The sequence below is a fragment of the Pleurodeles waltl genome, chromosome 8 (genome assembly GCF_031143425.1).
Source record: "Pleurodeles waltl isolate 20211129_DDA chromosome 8, aPleWal1.hap1.20221129, whole genome shotgun sequence".
Lineage (NCBI taxonomy): Eukaryota > Metazoa > Chordata > Amphibia > Caudata > Salamandridae > Pleurodeles > Pleurodeles waltl.
In genome coordinates, this window is record NC_090447.1 from 522,530,678 (window position 1) to 522,547,486 (window position 16,809).

Consider the following 16,809-nt stretch of genomic DNA (forward strand, 5'->3'; position numbering starts at 1 on the left):
AGTAGAAAGCACAACTGCAGGAGGGGGAAGAGAGGTACGTAAAGTAGTGAGTTTTGGTTAAGGATAATTATTTTCACATTTGAGTCAGGGTGGAATTGGCATGTTTTACTTAGCTCTCCCATCATCCTCTACCCCTGCACAGTAGTTGAAGGCAGGGGCAGATGATTTTGGGGGCCATATATTACATACAATTCTAGATAGGTAAAAGTTGGATTACAGAGATGTTTTTCACCTCATTGTTCTGAATGACATCATAGACAACTTAAACTTCACTCTTGTCTATTTGACTTCAAGCAGAACCCTTCAGTGAAAAACATTGCCTTAATTCACTATTACCTGTAAATAATTCTATATGTTTGCCTCCCCCACATCCCTTGCATCTTAATATAGCACCAAATAGCTATTTGAAAAGAGGGCTTTTTCTTTACCACTATTACCACCTCTCTGGACCCTTGAAAGAATTCCACATGAGCTACAGATACATATTAACTCCTTCCCAGGAATTTACACACAGTCCCTCCGCATCAGATGTGTTTCATAGAGCAACACAATGTCTGGGGAGTGTTGACATTGTACTGGGCCACAATTGTTCTCTTAAGTTTTGTTTCCTAGACTAGTTACATTCCAGTAGTGTATTTTTAATTCCATTGTATGGTCTGTTGGTTCATCCTACTAGGTTTTCGTCCCTGTCTCTACCTTATATCCTGTTCATGAGTTCTGGCTGATCCGAAAACATGTGTTCTGAACTGCAACTGATACACTACCAACTTCTTTTCCCTCCCTCCCTACTTTTAATTTTGCACCCGAACTTTAAAACTGCTCATGCCCCAGCTCTGAAAAGGTCTGTCACCATCCACCAGCCCTCACAATAGTTCTTTTGCATGAGAACAAACTTAATACAACAACTTTACTACCCTCAGCAGTTTTCCGTATAGGCTTCAAATCCAATCACTGGAGAGAAAGTAGATATGACTGTGTCTTACTGCAGGCTTCTTCCCTGTAACATTGCCTATCATCATATTCACTCTAGTGTGTCCGCGAGAGCTTGACAATCAAGTGAAGGACACCTCTTTACCACTCAACCTGCCCCCATTTGTTCATTTCCCGGAATCAAGCTCCAATAGTTTTTAATTGTTAATCCATGGAAGAAAGCATTTTTTTATTGTTTATCTGAAGTGGATCCCTCCTCCTCTTCTCCTACTATCTGTTGTTCTTTGCCTTGCCTCTCTTGTCATTGTGTCTCTTCTCATGACTGGCTGCCTCCATCCATGTCTGTTGTGTCCTCTGCTGAGGGCATGTCTCTGGGGTTTTTTGTTGTGGAGTTGTGGTCTTATTGGTTGGCCCCTCAAACTCATCTGGTAATTTTTGTCTTTTGTGCCTTAAGGCCTTACTACCGGTGATGATAATATGCTCTCTGGTCAGGTGTTTGAAGAATCATCACTTGCAATTTGGTGCTTCGATCCAGGCTCATGCCTCCTCCGGCATTTCAAGGAAGTGGGTCTTGGCTTGAAATATCACCCGTAGCTTGGCAGAACACTGCAGCATATGCTGAAGTCTGTGTGCACACATTTTGTGCTTTACCTAATCATATGTTGGACCATTTTCACGTAGTCCGGGAACACCAGCATTACTTTGAATCAAGGCAGCCTTGTAGCGATTGCCCTGTTTGCCCTTTCTAAGATGAAACACAGAGAGAAATTGTCCGCCACTATGATTGAGGTCAACCAGGCTCTCAAGAACTTTGCCAGATCTTTCCCTTCTGCTCCTTCTGGAAAGCTAACAAATCAGAAATGATTCAGTTGCAATCTGCCTTCTGCATCTTCCACTCACAGTGGCAGGATTTTAGAGGATGTTAGCAAGTGTGTCACTGTATTCTTGTGCTCCTTGATAGTATCTTCAGACTCAGAAATACTTCCTCGACCACATTTCTGAGTTCTTGACTAATTAGCATCTCCTCTGAGTCTACCTTTTTAATTTTGGGCTCAACAGCCTCTTTAGAGCATTGTTTTGCCTTGAGTACTGTATTCATCAGCAGAGGCTGAGAGCCCAACTCCCCACCCCCACTCCTTGTCCTTTCCACCACTATTGTGGTTATTTCTAGAGCAAGTGGCAAAACCTTGGTATTCTTGTTCATTCATTCCTGTTCTGATGGTCAATATTCTTTGTCTTTGACCACCGGTTTTAATGCACACTCCTTAGGACAGTTCTGTTGGTTTTCTGTGCTTTGTTTCTACTTTCAGGAACCACATGACTCTAGTTCACTGTTCTTAATCCCTGCTCAGGGTGCCAGCCACTCTGGACAGAGCTCCCTTCACGTATTTTTATAGGAGGCAATTACTCTCCCCGTGGGGCTAAAACATCAGGTTTTCTTCTGGTCCTCACTTCAAATGGCCCATCTATTCCCTTTCCTCTGACAGACTAGATTTCTATTTTGTAAATGGCTGGTTACAGCTTTAAACTTGTTCTAATGAGAGGTGGGAGGTCTCCAAACAGGTGTGAAAAGGCTCAACAGCAGTGTTTTTATATGCTGCCCAGTCCACTTGCCCTCCACTGTGAAAGTTGGTGGCACGAGAAGCAAGGTGTACTGTTTATCACTTTATTCCCATATCTCTTGCTACAGGTGTCCACCTTGCCAAGTCCTTCCAGACTCCTTCTGTGGCACACCTTGAGAATGTGGTCATTGAGAGCCTTGTGAGTGGTCTAGATTTAGTCCAACAGACACCTCTTCTCTCCTAGGCCTTTAACTCTGACCTTTGCCGTTAGCAAGCAGAAGAAAAGGTCAATCTGCTCCCCCACCCACCATCAGACACCCACCATGCCTGAGTCTTCAGGTGCGGGGATAGAGTCTAAAATATAAGAGGATGGCTGCGAGCCACACCACCTGCCAGATGCAGCCTGAGTCACATTCCTTTTAACCGACGAGGCAGATGTCTGCCTGTTGGACATACCTACACTGGCCCCAACACCCAATGCACCCACATTCCACCTTAGCCTGAGGTATGGCGGCAGTCTGCCATCAGCCATTTTACCTCAGAGCCCTGTGGTGTCCGTCATCTTGGGTGTTCACTCGGACACATCACTGCCAAGTTCTCAGGTTTGCTTGTGTGTGACATTTCAGTTCTTTCAGTGTACTTGTGAGTGACATTTAACTGCCAAATGTGTGACACTTAGAATTACACTTTCTTGTGATTAAAACCAAACAATTCAGTGCACAGTAAAACATGAATATCAGAAATTAGACCCTTTTGAGCTTTGAAGTTCTTGACCCTTCTCCAACACTCACATACATCGTCCCCACTGTCCTCATTTTCAGTCAGTGCTCTCTTGCTGGACTCTCCTGTGGCACCATATGTAAGTTCTCACTGCAGTGCCAGGCTGAGGCCGAGAGCATCTTTGGCCCGTGTTCTTTGGCAGGGGAGCAGGGAACTCACTGGCAGTGCTGCTGTAGTCTATAAGGGGCTGCAGCTCTCCATCTCACAGTGGCACTTTGGTAATTTCAGCTATATATAAATAACTGTGGGGCCCAGCCCTACCCAACAAATCACACAGACACAAGAGGTGGGGATAAACAGAAAGGTAAGGCCTGTGGCATCAAGGGCAGTGAAGAGAATCACACATTTGTGAGTACAGGATTTACAGGATTGCCATGCATGCAATTCCAATTGTGTGCACAATTATGTTCACAAGAAACACTTTTTGCAAAGCTGTGCACACCAGAGTATGTTAGCATTCAAAAGCAAGTATTTAGATGAACATCTTTGTGTGTGTTTGTTTTTATATCTCGTCTTAGAGGTGCTTGTTTTTTCCTGCCAGTAATGTATCTAATTCTGTGATGACATCGGGCCAGGGCAGTATGACACTGCATTCAGGCTGCAGTGCCAGGCTTGGGACATGTTTAAAGGGCTACTTAGGTGGGTGGCACAGTCAGTGCTGCAGGCCTCCTAGTAGCATTTAATTTACAGGCCCTGAGAACATGCAGTGCACTTTACTAGGGACTTATAAGTAAATTATATATGCCAGTTAGGTATATACTAATCAAACCATGTTTACGGGAGTGAAGTAAATTCAGGCAGGCTTCTTCATGGCCATCTCTGGAAAGTTACCTCCTTCCACAGCCTCCCTGCTCACCACTCGGTTTCTCCAGATCTTGTGGAATCACCCTAGGGTATTTACGACAAAGAATGCATGTTTAAGCAATGGATACCTGCAGAATTTCTGTGCAGACTGGACAGAGATAGCACGGATCTCATGCGATCAGCCATCTTGTGGCCACTCACCCTTAATACGCAAGTGCTGACTAAATTATGTAGCAAGAAAAGGCAAACTATGCAGTGTAATGCGACACCTCCTCTGGAAGTATTCTTTCACTGTTTTATCACAGTTGCTGTTCATTGTAAAATGGCTTGATTACATTTTACACACAGGACAGTTTCTTTCTGTTTGTGTAAGTAGACTGCGCGCTTCATAACCATTAAATGATAATCCGATGTCAATGTAATAATAATAAAATCGGACACTGTTGAGTTTATTTACATACACAGCTTCGTTAAGAAATCCATCCTCGCGTGCAGATGATCACTTTATCCACTAGGTGGCAGAAAGCGGCCTCTTTTCATCACGGCGGGAATTTGGTGCGTTTTACAGAAAGGTAACGCTGCACTAGCTCAATCAGCAGTTACCGTTTCTTAATGCTGTCAACAGTCAGCAACGACTGGATGGTTTAAAAACACGTGGAAGCATTGCATTACAACTGTCTTCTCGAAGCCACTAATAGTACAGTTATAAAAGGTGGCTCGTCTCGCAGCTTCCTGTTCTTTTTCAGAAAAGGAAATTAATTGTGCACGTAATCCACGTATTTCCATATTACCAGTGTCACGATTTGATGTTGGAAGACTATGAATAGCGACATCTTACTAAAACGGTGCTCTCTTCAATGATCCTAACACCCCATCATGCCCCCACCCCCAGTCAACAAAAAGGAATAAGTGATATGAGGCGTCTGTAGAGTCCAGCTGGACTCATTCTAGTCTTTCTGCCAGCCACTCTGCTGAGGGCTGGTCTTACATATGTAACACACACCCACCCAACACAGGCGTCACCAGTCAGGTGACCCTGCCAATAAAAGGGGCCGGGCGCACGTGCCTGAGGCCAGTTCAATACCACCTTACCACCGTGTCTGCGTCCCTTCCTTTACTAGCATGAGGGCCTAAGGCCCCACATTACAATGGCGACGAGTGGGATCTGCAACCCCACGTGGTTGCAGACATGAACTTACGACGGAGCAATGGGTGGAGGAAAGCAGAGAAGTGAGGCCGTCGCAGCCCCAGTCCCACTGGAGTAAAAGAAGGGGGTGAGTGCTGCTCATAAGCGCGTCCGCAGCACTGCAAAAACGGCTGCGGGCGCCGAAAATAAAGCGCTATGAAGCGCGCTGGCCTGTTGTCCCCAGCCCAAGAAAACAAAATGCCCTGAGGCCGCACCCGCCCCCCAAAAGTCGGACGCAGCGCGGCCCGCAGCGTGAGAGAAAGCTGCTGGGTCCGCGCGGTATGTGGGGGAAATGGCGCTGTCGCGCGCCGTGAAAAAAAAAAACAACAAAAGAAGAGAATGTGCCAAATATGGCCGGGGCCGGTCGCCCCCTGAAAAGAATGCGGTCCGCAGTGTGTCAGGCTGCTGCGGCCGCGTGTGAAAATATGGTGCGATCGAGCACCAAGAATGACCAAGAATTAAGACAATGCCCGAGGGCCGTTTCCCTTTGTCGTTTTGAAGTGGCGCTGTCGCGCGCCATGCGCGACAGAGGAAGTGCCCAATTGTGCCAGGCGGTCGCCCCTTGTCATTTTTAAAGCATGGTGCACTCGCGCACCAAAGAAGATTTGCCCAGGGCCGCCCCCACCTCGAAAATGCCGGCAAAACGGCCGCAGCCCGGAGAACTGCTGCGGCCGCAACGGTGCTACCAGGCACCAGGGAAAAGAAATTAAAATGCCCAGGGGCTCCCCCCTGGTCCTGGCAGTAATTGAAGAAAGTGGTGCAGACACGCACCGAAATAATTTAAAATAATATGGTGCAGACACGCACCAGGTGTCCAGGGCCGCGCCCCCACCCCACAGCAACTGAATGAAGAAGTGAGGTGCTCACACGCACCTAGAAAAGAAAAGAAAAAACAGTACCCGGAGCCCCCAACCCCCTCACTAAAATTCGTGCCATCTGCACGCCTCTTCAAACGAGGCTGTGCAGTTTTAGAAGAAAAAAAAAGTGGACAGAAGAAAAAAAAAGAGGAAGAGAAAAGGGGGAGATGAGAAAGAAAATATATAAACTTGCACTTACCTGCAGCCCCCACCAGCATGACGGAGTCCTCCCAGCAGCATGCCCTCCTCACCGGCATCTGTTGAAACAAACGAGGCCGGTAACAGGAAAGACCGTCTTGAAGCTAGGAAAAAAAGTGCACTACTGGCATCCAGTGGCCAGAGTTGGTATTGCACCCTATTTCTGTTTTAAAGATAAAGCAAGCTTGGATGAAGGAAAGTTTACAGCAGCACCTTCAGAAAGTGACTGCTCCAAACCAAGAGTGCGCCCGTGGACAGAATTGGCGCAGAAGACGGAAACGGCGAAGAAGAAGGAAGCGACGCTGTAAAAGGGAAGGAGAAGACTGCAGCTGCCCTAGCCAAGCTGCAACAGTGAGAAACGGACGCCAGTGCCACGTGAGATACGAAGAGAGCGCGCATGGTCTGCGCAGCCCCTGGCGGTCGTCCGCCGCCACCGACGAAAGAACGCCACACGCCCCAGCAGTGATGGACATCACCGCAGAACAAGAAAGGGACATGCCAGGCGTTGCCACAGGACGCCCAGAAAAAAAAAGAGACTGACACGTGCGCAGCGAGCACAGAGAGCTGCGCCCGAGAATGTGACAACATGGGTAAAGTCCGTGAAGATGGAGAGAGTACCGAGAGCGTGACGTAACACACGGGAAAAGAGGCCATGTCAGCTGGCCGCACAGCGACGGAAGATGGCCACTGTTGGCCCATCAGTGAGCAGGTCATCTGAACTGACCGACCCTGCCAGAGCAGATGGCAGGAGTGAGCGCCGTAACAGCGCAGCCTCGAGGCGCAAGAGCGGCGCCCTCGAGTGAAGAGAAGGAGGAAGAGAGTGGGGACCCTCCTGCCAGAGAGAGGTCCACCAAGAGGATCCGGGAACGGACCAGACCGGGAGAGGTCTGCCTGAAGAGCAGATCATGTCCTACCCGCAGGACTCAGCCCGTGAGAGGCTGCGACCGAGCAAGATGCACCAGAGGAGGTGCAGTGATAGGTCCATGTGACGCAGCATGCGACCTGTGGCACAACGCCACATTGAGGACGAAGAGGAAGATGCACCAGCGAAGGTGCAGTGAGAGGTCCGTGTGAAGCAGCATGCGACCCGTGGCACAACGCCATGTCGAGGACAAAGAGGAAGATGTACCAGCAGAGGTGCAGCGCAAGGTCCATGTGCCGCAACATGTGACCTGTGGCACGACACCACACCAAGGAGAAGAGAGAGTGGTACGATGCCAACAAGAAATGATGAGAGGAGTGTGACAGACCGGTCACACCACAGATCAACTCCATCGCAGGTGTGAAAGTGGAAGGAAGTAGAGTGACACAACTGAGGACTCGTGCGAGCAGATGAGGAGGTACCCATCAGTACAAGACAGTCACCGGGGTGAGCAGACGTCACTGAAGACAGCGATGCGGGTGGTCCCCCACGCTTCCCAGTACGACCGTCCTGTCACCTGTCACCGGCTGCTTGGCTGTGATGGCATCCCTGACGCCGACTGCACAGGCCACACAAGACCCGCCGTGGCCCCTATGTCCATCAAGTGGTCCTTCCGCTGACGAAGCCGCCGCCACCTGTTTGATCTGCAACAGGATGAAAAAAAAACCATCATCATCATGATGTAGTGCATCGCCCAATCATCGAAGGAGGAGCACAGCACCACCTGAGTGGAGACAGTCAGCAACAAGAACCGATCCTGACAAGGCATGTCTGGCAACGTAGAAACTTATCATCTGAACACTTGCCATGAGCACTGTGAACCAGACGCCTGCCGGTGAGAGCAGACCAGATCATTTGGACCATCCACCCTTGGGGTTGCACAAGACTAGGACGTGGCCCTGTTGGGAGTTCAGAGAGACTCCTTTGGCGTGGCCGACGTTGGCCCGCACAGCCCACGCAGTCCCGCCGCAATCCAGGGACAAGGGCCTCCAACAAATTCCTGTGAGAGCGGAATATCGCTGAGAGAATGCATCTGAGACAGCTCCACGTCAGGCATCCGGAAGCACGGAGGTCTCATATCGAGAGACTGGTCACCTGAAGACTTTGCACTATGGCCAGAGCACCTGAATCCGGATGGCTCGAGCAAGCGGACCCTGCATCAACAACCCTTGTGGCTCCATGCGAGACTAGGATGTGGTCCTGTAGGCTGTTCCTCTGAGACGTCTTTGCTGGGCCTGAGATAGGCAAGCACAGTCCACACAGTCTTGTGGAAGCCCGCGAAAGGGCCTCGAGGAGACTCCTGCTTGATGGAGATCTGGCACGAGAGGGAAGACTGCCGCTTCTCTGCCGCTGGACTCCCAGGTGCCCCAGGCCGTCATGTCATCTGCAGTCTTAGGAGGTAGACAATCTCCAGAGTCAGAATGCCGTCCAGAACTGTGTACAGTGGACTCCCCACTGCTCCAGATGCACCCGCATCAGAAACTGTAAATAGACTTTGACCACAAGAGCCCAGGCAGGACCGGATCGACTATATCCAGTGAACTGTGAGGTCGTGGCCAAGCAACTGAAGTATCTGGACTTCATCCACACCGTGTTCGTGCCCAGCAGTACCTGGTTAAATTATGGACTCGTGCGGAGGTGTCCGGGTGCTCCCAGCTGCACCATGTCCACTGCAATTCTGCAGTCTGCCTGTTCGAGGCCGAGAGACTGATTGTGGTGCTTTGTTGTTGTTTCTTTTACAGGTTGGACTTTTGTTTGGTTCCTCAATAAAGTTTGGGAGGGATGTAGAGTCCAGCTGGACTCATTCTAGTCTTTCTGCCAGCCACTCTGCTGAGGGCTGGTCTTACATATGTAACACACACCCACCCAACACAGGCGTCACCAGTCAGGTGACCCTGCCAATAAAAGGGGCCGGGCGCACGTGCTTGAGGCCAGTTCAATACCACCTTACCACCGTGTCTGCGTCCCTTCCTTTACTAGCATGAGGGCCTAAGGCCCCACATTACAGCGTCGAGCCTAAACCCCAGCACTAAAGAAAGTAAACATCGCATTTCTTGCACTCTGTAGCATTACTTTAATTACTTGTTTAACTAAGGTCTGCAATGGTTCTGGCTAATGTGTCATAAAACGTTGCACGGGGTCATTAATGGAATAAATGCAGTGGGTAGCAACGAATGAAACGGACCCTCGGCCGCTGTTTGAACTGTGAAACTACACCAATAATCAGGGTTCAGGGACCCCTCAGGCACCCGGGCCCCGGTGCCACTGCACCTGGTGCACCAATAGACGCTGCGCTCCTGAATAAATGTTTGTTTTTTGCGCTGGTTGCCTCGTTTGACTATTGGCTTGGTATCCGTCGGGAAATATGGGCATACCATGAGCCTGAGGCTGTATGCAGTGGAATTCATTGATAAAGGGACGTTTCAGTACAGATAAATACGCGTGATTTATCGAGCCTACTGCTATGTGTATTGGTATTATTAATTAACTAGATGAATAGATAGTTGAGATTTGTTAACCATAGTGTTGCAGGCAGTAATGTGTAGAAATATAGAAGTATATCGTCAAGGTGGTTTAGCTGCAGGAGTGGGCATTTCTACAGGCTGGTTGTGGCGGCGATCTAATCAGGGATACTGCATTACAGTGGGTGGTTTGTTTCTGTCTGTTACTTGCCATATCATTGAGGTGGTCTTGTACCACAGCAGCCCTATGAGCTGAAACAGACTGTGCAGGGAAGGGGTGAGTCCTTACTGTAAAAGAATGCCCCCATCATACCATGTTTGGAAAAACAAGACTGAACTACAAACCAAGTAGCAATCCCCACCCTGACACTGTTTTGATTCCTGAATTGCATTGCCTCATGTTTGAGATAGTTGTAACTGAACAGGTCTAAGGTGTATGCTGGGGTAGAGAGAGGAAAGTGCTACCAAGTTGGCACTACTTTGTGATATGCACGGTTTTGGTGCCATGTTGTGCCAGGAAGGGTAACAGGGTTCTGACTAGCGCGTTCTGTTTAAGACAAATACATTTGTGGCGGTGCCACTGGAATTATGTGGCAAGGGAGGGACAAATTATGTGGTAGCGTTCACTAAATTATGCAGCAAGAAAAGGCAAATTATGTGGAGTAATGAGGCACATTTTATGATAGTATTACTTTACAATTTAGCAATTTTTACACATATTAACAATGTCCAGGCTAAGGTTTCATCTCAATAGTAGCAGTTTAACATCCAAACACAGCAATAATTGAAAAGTAATTGAAAGGTGCCCAATCAACTTTTCCAAAGGGCCGTCCACTGGGCAGCATTGCGTGTTGATGTGTTTTTAGTAACTTTTGAGCCATTTGAGCTAGAAGCTATTTTTTTTGTTAAAATCTGCAGATTATGGAGCAGATGATGGATTATATAACCAATGCAGCAAATCCATAACTAGTCAGAAAACGCTGCAACTGCACAATCACATAATAAATCTAGTGGTCCTTTGTACAAACAGTACATACCTTGTAGTCATACATAAAGCAGCCATTTAGTTAACATAAAATTAAATACATATGATGGCACATTATCAGGCCTTTCCCATGCGTGGTCTACCTCGGGGATGATATTTTATGTTATGCTGTTGGCATCTCTCTAAGGTATAAAGGGGCACTTGTAAGGCATCACAGCGCCCCGTTTCCTGGGATACATTTCAGACGGCTATGAGGTATTGACTAGAGACCAGAACCGGACAAGGCCCACAAGGATGTGTTGTTAGTCCTGGAAAGGCACGCTCTTCTGGTTAGGGAACGTGCCAACTCTCACGTGGTGCGGAGGGTGAATATTCTCGGTGCCTGATGGGAAACTGAATGGATATACCAAATCTCGTATGTGTTTGTGTGCCTGTTTCCATGCCCGTTGCTCAGCGGATGTTTGTGCATCTAAGCTAACTGGACGGTAGGGGGTGCTATAGGGTGTCATAATAAGCCATCAGCAGAATGGTTGGGCTGTGCTGCATGTGACATGGAAGTACTGGAGCTCAGAGTTACCTTGCGTTATAATGGGAGGTGTGTACGGATTGAGAGGGCTACTGAGAGCGCGGTATATCCTGCTCCATCCGGTATTGATGCAGTGTTGTCTGTGTGACCAGAGTTCTGTCCAACTTTTCTTGCCATACACAGTTCCTGCATTGGCTTAAAAGGCATGAAGGCATTGTGAGGCACTGCTGGTGTCCTTACCTCTGCGCAGGCCGCGCAGGTTCTGTTTGGCATAGTAGTGCAGCTCCTCTACACAGGGTGGCCTGGTGGTGGGGAGGAAAATATTTCTTTGCTGGTGAATCGGTGTCTGAAAGTACACACTCAGTTTGCTCTCTTCATCGAGGTTTGAAACAGCTGTTGGAAAGACAGAAAGACACAAAGGTTATTCTCAGAAAGTGCTCATTATTTATTCTAAAGTCACATAAAGTCCAACTACAGAGGTGCTTAGAGACAGTGGTATAACTGGCCCCAGGCGCACATCGCACAGTGTTAGAGGTGGCCCCAGGCACTCAACAGCGAGTGATAGAAGTGGCCCCAGGCACACATCAGGCCTTCATCAGATAATGACAGACGTGGCCACAGAAACACATCAGGCCCACACCAGACAGTGGTATAACTGGCCCCAGGCGCACATCGCACTGTGTTAGAGGTGGCCCCAGGCACTCAACAGTCAGTGATGGAAGTGGCCCCAGGCACACATCAGGCCTTCATCAGATAATGACAGACGTGGCTGCAGAACACATCAGGCCTACACCAGACAGTGGTATAACTGGCCCCAGGCGCATATCGCACAGTGTTAGAGGTGGCCCCAGGCACTCAACAGTCAGTGATAGAAGTGGCCCCAGGCACACATCAGGCTTTCATCAGATAATGACAGACGTGGCCACAGAAACACATCAGGCCCACACCAGACAGTGGTAGAAGTGGCCCCAGGCACACATCAGATAATGACAGAAGTAGATCCAGGAACAAAACTTTTCACATTCTAAATGCGCCCACGAGTACAGCCCAATGAAGACGCATGCCACCTTATGGCAGGTGAGAGCTTGCGCACCCTAAAGAAGCTGCTTTGCATGACTTGTTTAGGCCTAGGTTCCTGATTGGGTAACCTGGATCCTCACCTCACCTTTACAATACCCTAGAGTTGATGTTATCTAATCTGACTGTGCATCAGTCAATCGAGGCATCCCTGACATAGATCAATCACTCAGCATATACATGTGTTTGTCAGTCTTCATGTGCATAAACTGGACTTTTCATCTGCTTGTCTATTATCTGGACTGTCTGTAACTAGCTATGTTCCTATCTCTGTTCTTAGATGTGTCTGTGTGTGCATAGGCATAGTTCCCCATCTGCCCTTTTGTGTATGGGTAGGCCGACCTATTTGTTGGACTGATGTTTGTATGTCCACCTGTTTCTCTGTCTACTCATGTGCGTGTGTAAATGTATATAGATCTATGACTATATGCTTTGAACACCAGTCCTTTACACAATGACGGTGCTTCTAGGAACTATATATATCATAATCTGAGGAAACATAAACAGTTACTAAAGATCAGTATGGCGCAGACTTTCTAGCAAAGTACATTCTCCAAATGTTGTGCAGCCTTTTAACAAGTCAACAACATCTCCAGGGTCAAAGTGCAACTAATTTAATATACTTCATAGTACAAAGACAGACAACCCCCTGCCAACAAACACCAGTTGCGCTCAAACATGGAAAAATCTGCAGCAGCGAATACAAAGGCTTGAGCTATGTAGAGCCTACCCGAGGCTCCCATTCATGCAAGTCCTCAACCGTCAACAAAGTAGTTCTCATCTTTGCGCGTCCGCCATCTTTAACAGCCGCTCCATGCATATCAAGCAATCTTCAGGATCACTGACAATTCTGTAGACCAGATCATGATGTCAGCTCCTCCATCTTCACGCTGATTTCCCTCAAAGCCCCTCAGAGTCTCCCTTTCCTTTACCCGTTCTTAACCCCTGGCCACCCCCCACTGCCAATGAATCCATTGCCAAATTCAACATGGCCTGGAAGCACACACATTCACTGCTAGGATTTGGTGTCAATGGGTGCAAGGAAAAGTGGGGCTAGTAAAGCAAGGTATATAATTCATCTGCTCCTGACGTATTATGAGACGGGGCTAGTTCTTTTTTTAACAAGACGTGGCTAGGCAGATAACACCGGCAGGGGGCGCCAGGTTGCCCCTGCAATCAGCAAAGAATGCTCTCTTGCCACAGGAGAGTGGCAAAAGGTCAGTTCCTTGGGCAACAAAATGTACCTTCGACTAAAAAATATTCGTACCAGCCATGAACTGAGGAGCACAGAGGCCTTCATCATGAAAGGCTCCTCATTCCCAAGGAGACTGGTGACCGCACTTTCTCACTTTGACAAGCATGTCCTATATTTCTTCCTCTTTTCTTCCCAATTATCTGCCTTTATGTCTTCTGCTCTAGGTCAAGGTCTGATGATTAAAAAGCAGTCCCGATTTCCCTAAATGTGTGTCAGTGCCCCCGCCATCCCCCTCCCCCGTCCCCTAACTGACTGCAATCACCCACAAAAACTAAGCACTAATTATGGAGGTGCAGCAAAATGGGATCACATCTGAACATACACACTATATTTAGGTGTGTAATTGCTCATTCCCTGGCACCTATGAACAGCAGTGTATTCAATAGTACTGTTACCACGCCAGTGACTGATATGTCTCCGCGAGTCACAAGAACCTCCTACGCAGACTATGGTTATTTGGAAAGCGCAGCGACAGCTATAGTCGTCCTCTGCACCAAGCAGCTACTTCATCTGCGTTCAGAATTGATTCACAGTCACCCACGTACCAGCAACACAACACTGCAATGCCTCATCAAACACTTCAACACACTTGAATCACCTGACAACCTACATTCATGTTTTGTAGAAATCTAACACAGGGGTTTCCTACCACTGGTGCAGCAGGTGCAGTGTTGCTGGGGCGCAGAGCCCTGAGGGGCCCCTTACACTCAGATAATGCTATATTTTACAAACAAGCTACAGTACAAGGGACAATTGTCCTTGCTTGCAGTAGGGCCCATGGCATCGTTGCTATGCTGCTGGTCTAACAAACAAGAGGAACCTCATTAACAAGTGCTAGAAGGGTTGGGGGATATCTTTATAATACTTGTTGCACAACCAGGGGTCAGATACATAACCTGGAGGTCCTGGTTATCTCCCCGATACATATCCCATAGATTAACCATAGCACGAAGGAGCCATTTTAACTCTCAGGTTGATAAAAAAAGATCTAAAATTCTACTTGGCAGAAAAAAATAAGAAATACTCCGTGTGGTTGTTTCTCTGCATTTCTGCACTTTGAGACCAACTTAGTAATACTGAGCAGAAAATGCAAGATAGTATGCACTAACCGCAACAGATGTACTAGTAGAAGAACCCACAAAACCAATACATTATGTACTTATGAGGTTCAATATAATAAGCGCTATAAAAATGCGTCTGCAATGCAATATCTGCGTGGGATGAGTACATGTTTTTATTTCTATGCAGCTGTTATACAGCGTTATTTGTGTCCCTGTGATTACTTCAGAGCACTTGAAGTACAGTTATATACTCCTGTCGGTGCGAGCATGTTCCTGTGACCTCTGCCCACAGGGGGTGGGTTTGGTTGTAGATGCTCTGAAGCAGCTCCGAGGCCAGAAAAGGTCTGTTTGAGGAATAGTTCCATTGTCAGGTCTTTCTTGAAAGGTTTACTCTTGTTAATGATCGGCACTGCATGCTGAGACAATTTGTGGCGCGTGGACGTACTGAGCTACACAGACATGGATTGTGGTTGCGCTCAAACAGGGGAACACACGTTTTCCGCAGGTTTGCCTCCGGTAATGCTGCACATCATGATAGAAGACATATCCCTTGTGCCTTTCATTTCAGTCCTCGTTCAACAGTAAAATACTGACAATTTTTAATGAGGTCCTCTCCTTTTATTTCAACAGTTCAGTTTTCATACAGGTACTTTCCTGACATCATGATGTTTTGTTTCCGTTTACGCTCATCAAAGGAACTCAACCTTGTTAGGTCGTTGGCCTCGAATGCTGCAAAACCACTCAAATGGTAAAATACCCAGATACCTCTTCCAGCAAGGGGCGGCCTCCGGGCACAGACCACTAGCTCGGGGAAGCCACGAGGTTTGAGCTGTTTGATCAGTTTTCCCATCACTTCCATCCAAACGTAAATCTGCCAGTCCGATAAGCCACCACCCCTGGCCTAAAGCAGACCTACCCCTCTGCCTGACCACAGAGGGCCAGCGCCGCCTCGAGGCGAACCTCAGGCTACCAGCACTTCTGGGGCTCCGGATGAACCTGCCCTTGCTGCCGAAGCCGCTCTGTGTGATGCCTCGGTTCATGTCAGCAACATTCATTCCAGGGCCCGTGCCTCAGGACCCGATTGTCTGACTGTCAACAAGTGCTGAGTTCCTACTAAAAATGAAACGGCGATGAAGGACTGAGTCATGCTTTTCCCTTATTACTTTGTTTTTTTTTTTGCTTTTCTGTTTGTAGCAAGAGTTGGTGCCCCATTAATATCAGACACCGCTGTCTTCGTGGGCGTGGCTGTGCTGAGGTAGCACGTGCAAGCAGGGTATTGGCTATATCAGTGGTTCCCTACTTGTGGTCCTGGGACACCTGGGGGTCTCCGAAGCCTCCTCAGGGGGTCTGCGACTGCTTTGAAAATCAAATGATATTAACAGATGAGGTCCCCAGCTTTCAGTAATGACTCATTGGGGGGGTCCCCGGATACCAATAAGGATTCAGTGGGGGTCCCTGGGTTTCAGTAATGATAAAGTGGGGGTCCACAGAGGTCAAAAGGTTGGGAACCACTGGGCTATATAATGCGTTTACACACGCACATCCAAATTACGCATCCTTGCGCACCACACACAGAGCCTTTTGGCTTTTCCTGATGCAACTCCCCTGACACCTACTACTACGCCTAAATTCGGTACAATACAGTTTGCATCAGTAATCAGCATAGGACTCGGAGAACACACAATGGTCCTCACCCCTACACCTGCCACACGCAGACTGACAAACTCATCTTTGTTGGAAGAATTTTTATTCATAACTTTTTCAATTACTTCATAAAATACCGTCCGTAATAATTCAATTCAAACAGGAATTTTCAAATCATATTTACAATCATTCATAGAACCATTTTAATGTGATTAATTCAATAACCATAAATCAATGTGACAGGATCCCTTCCTGTCCTGAACCTCCTTTGGACCACACAGGTGAACCTGTATCCCTAAGGGGGGCGGCTCCCCCGACTTCACCATTCCTTGTCCTCATGCTCAGGGTTCCACCCCTCCCCAAACACCAATCTGCCAAGGGGGTGTAATGGGGCGGGCAGGAGCGGGAGCCCCATGGCCACCCCAGCGATCTAGGTTCCCTACCCCCTAAGCTGGTGTGTACATCCGCAGGTTGGTTCAGGACTTCAGGATCCTACTTCTGGTGTTATCCCGGGGCCCCAGCCTTGGGGACCCCTCTGTTGGTTATGGTTACTTTAATAC

The 16,809-nt window shown here is 48.0% G+C and overlaps 1 protein-coding gene across 1 annotated transcript in view; it reads right to left on the reverse strand.

Annotated features, from left to right (window-relative positions):
- The window catches only part of NHS (NHS actin remodeling regulator), a 377,883-nt gene that overhangs the window by 75,130 nt on the left and 285,944 nt on the right, over nt 1–16,809 (reverse strand). Inside the window, exon 2 of the mRNA XM_069204529.1 lies at nt 11,453–11,605. Coding sequence (XP_069060630.1) covers nt 11,453–11,605 — 153 coding nt within the window. The remainder of the gene's footprint in view (nt 1–11,452; nt 11,606–16,809) is intronic.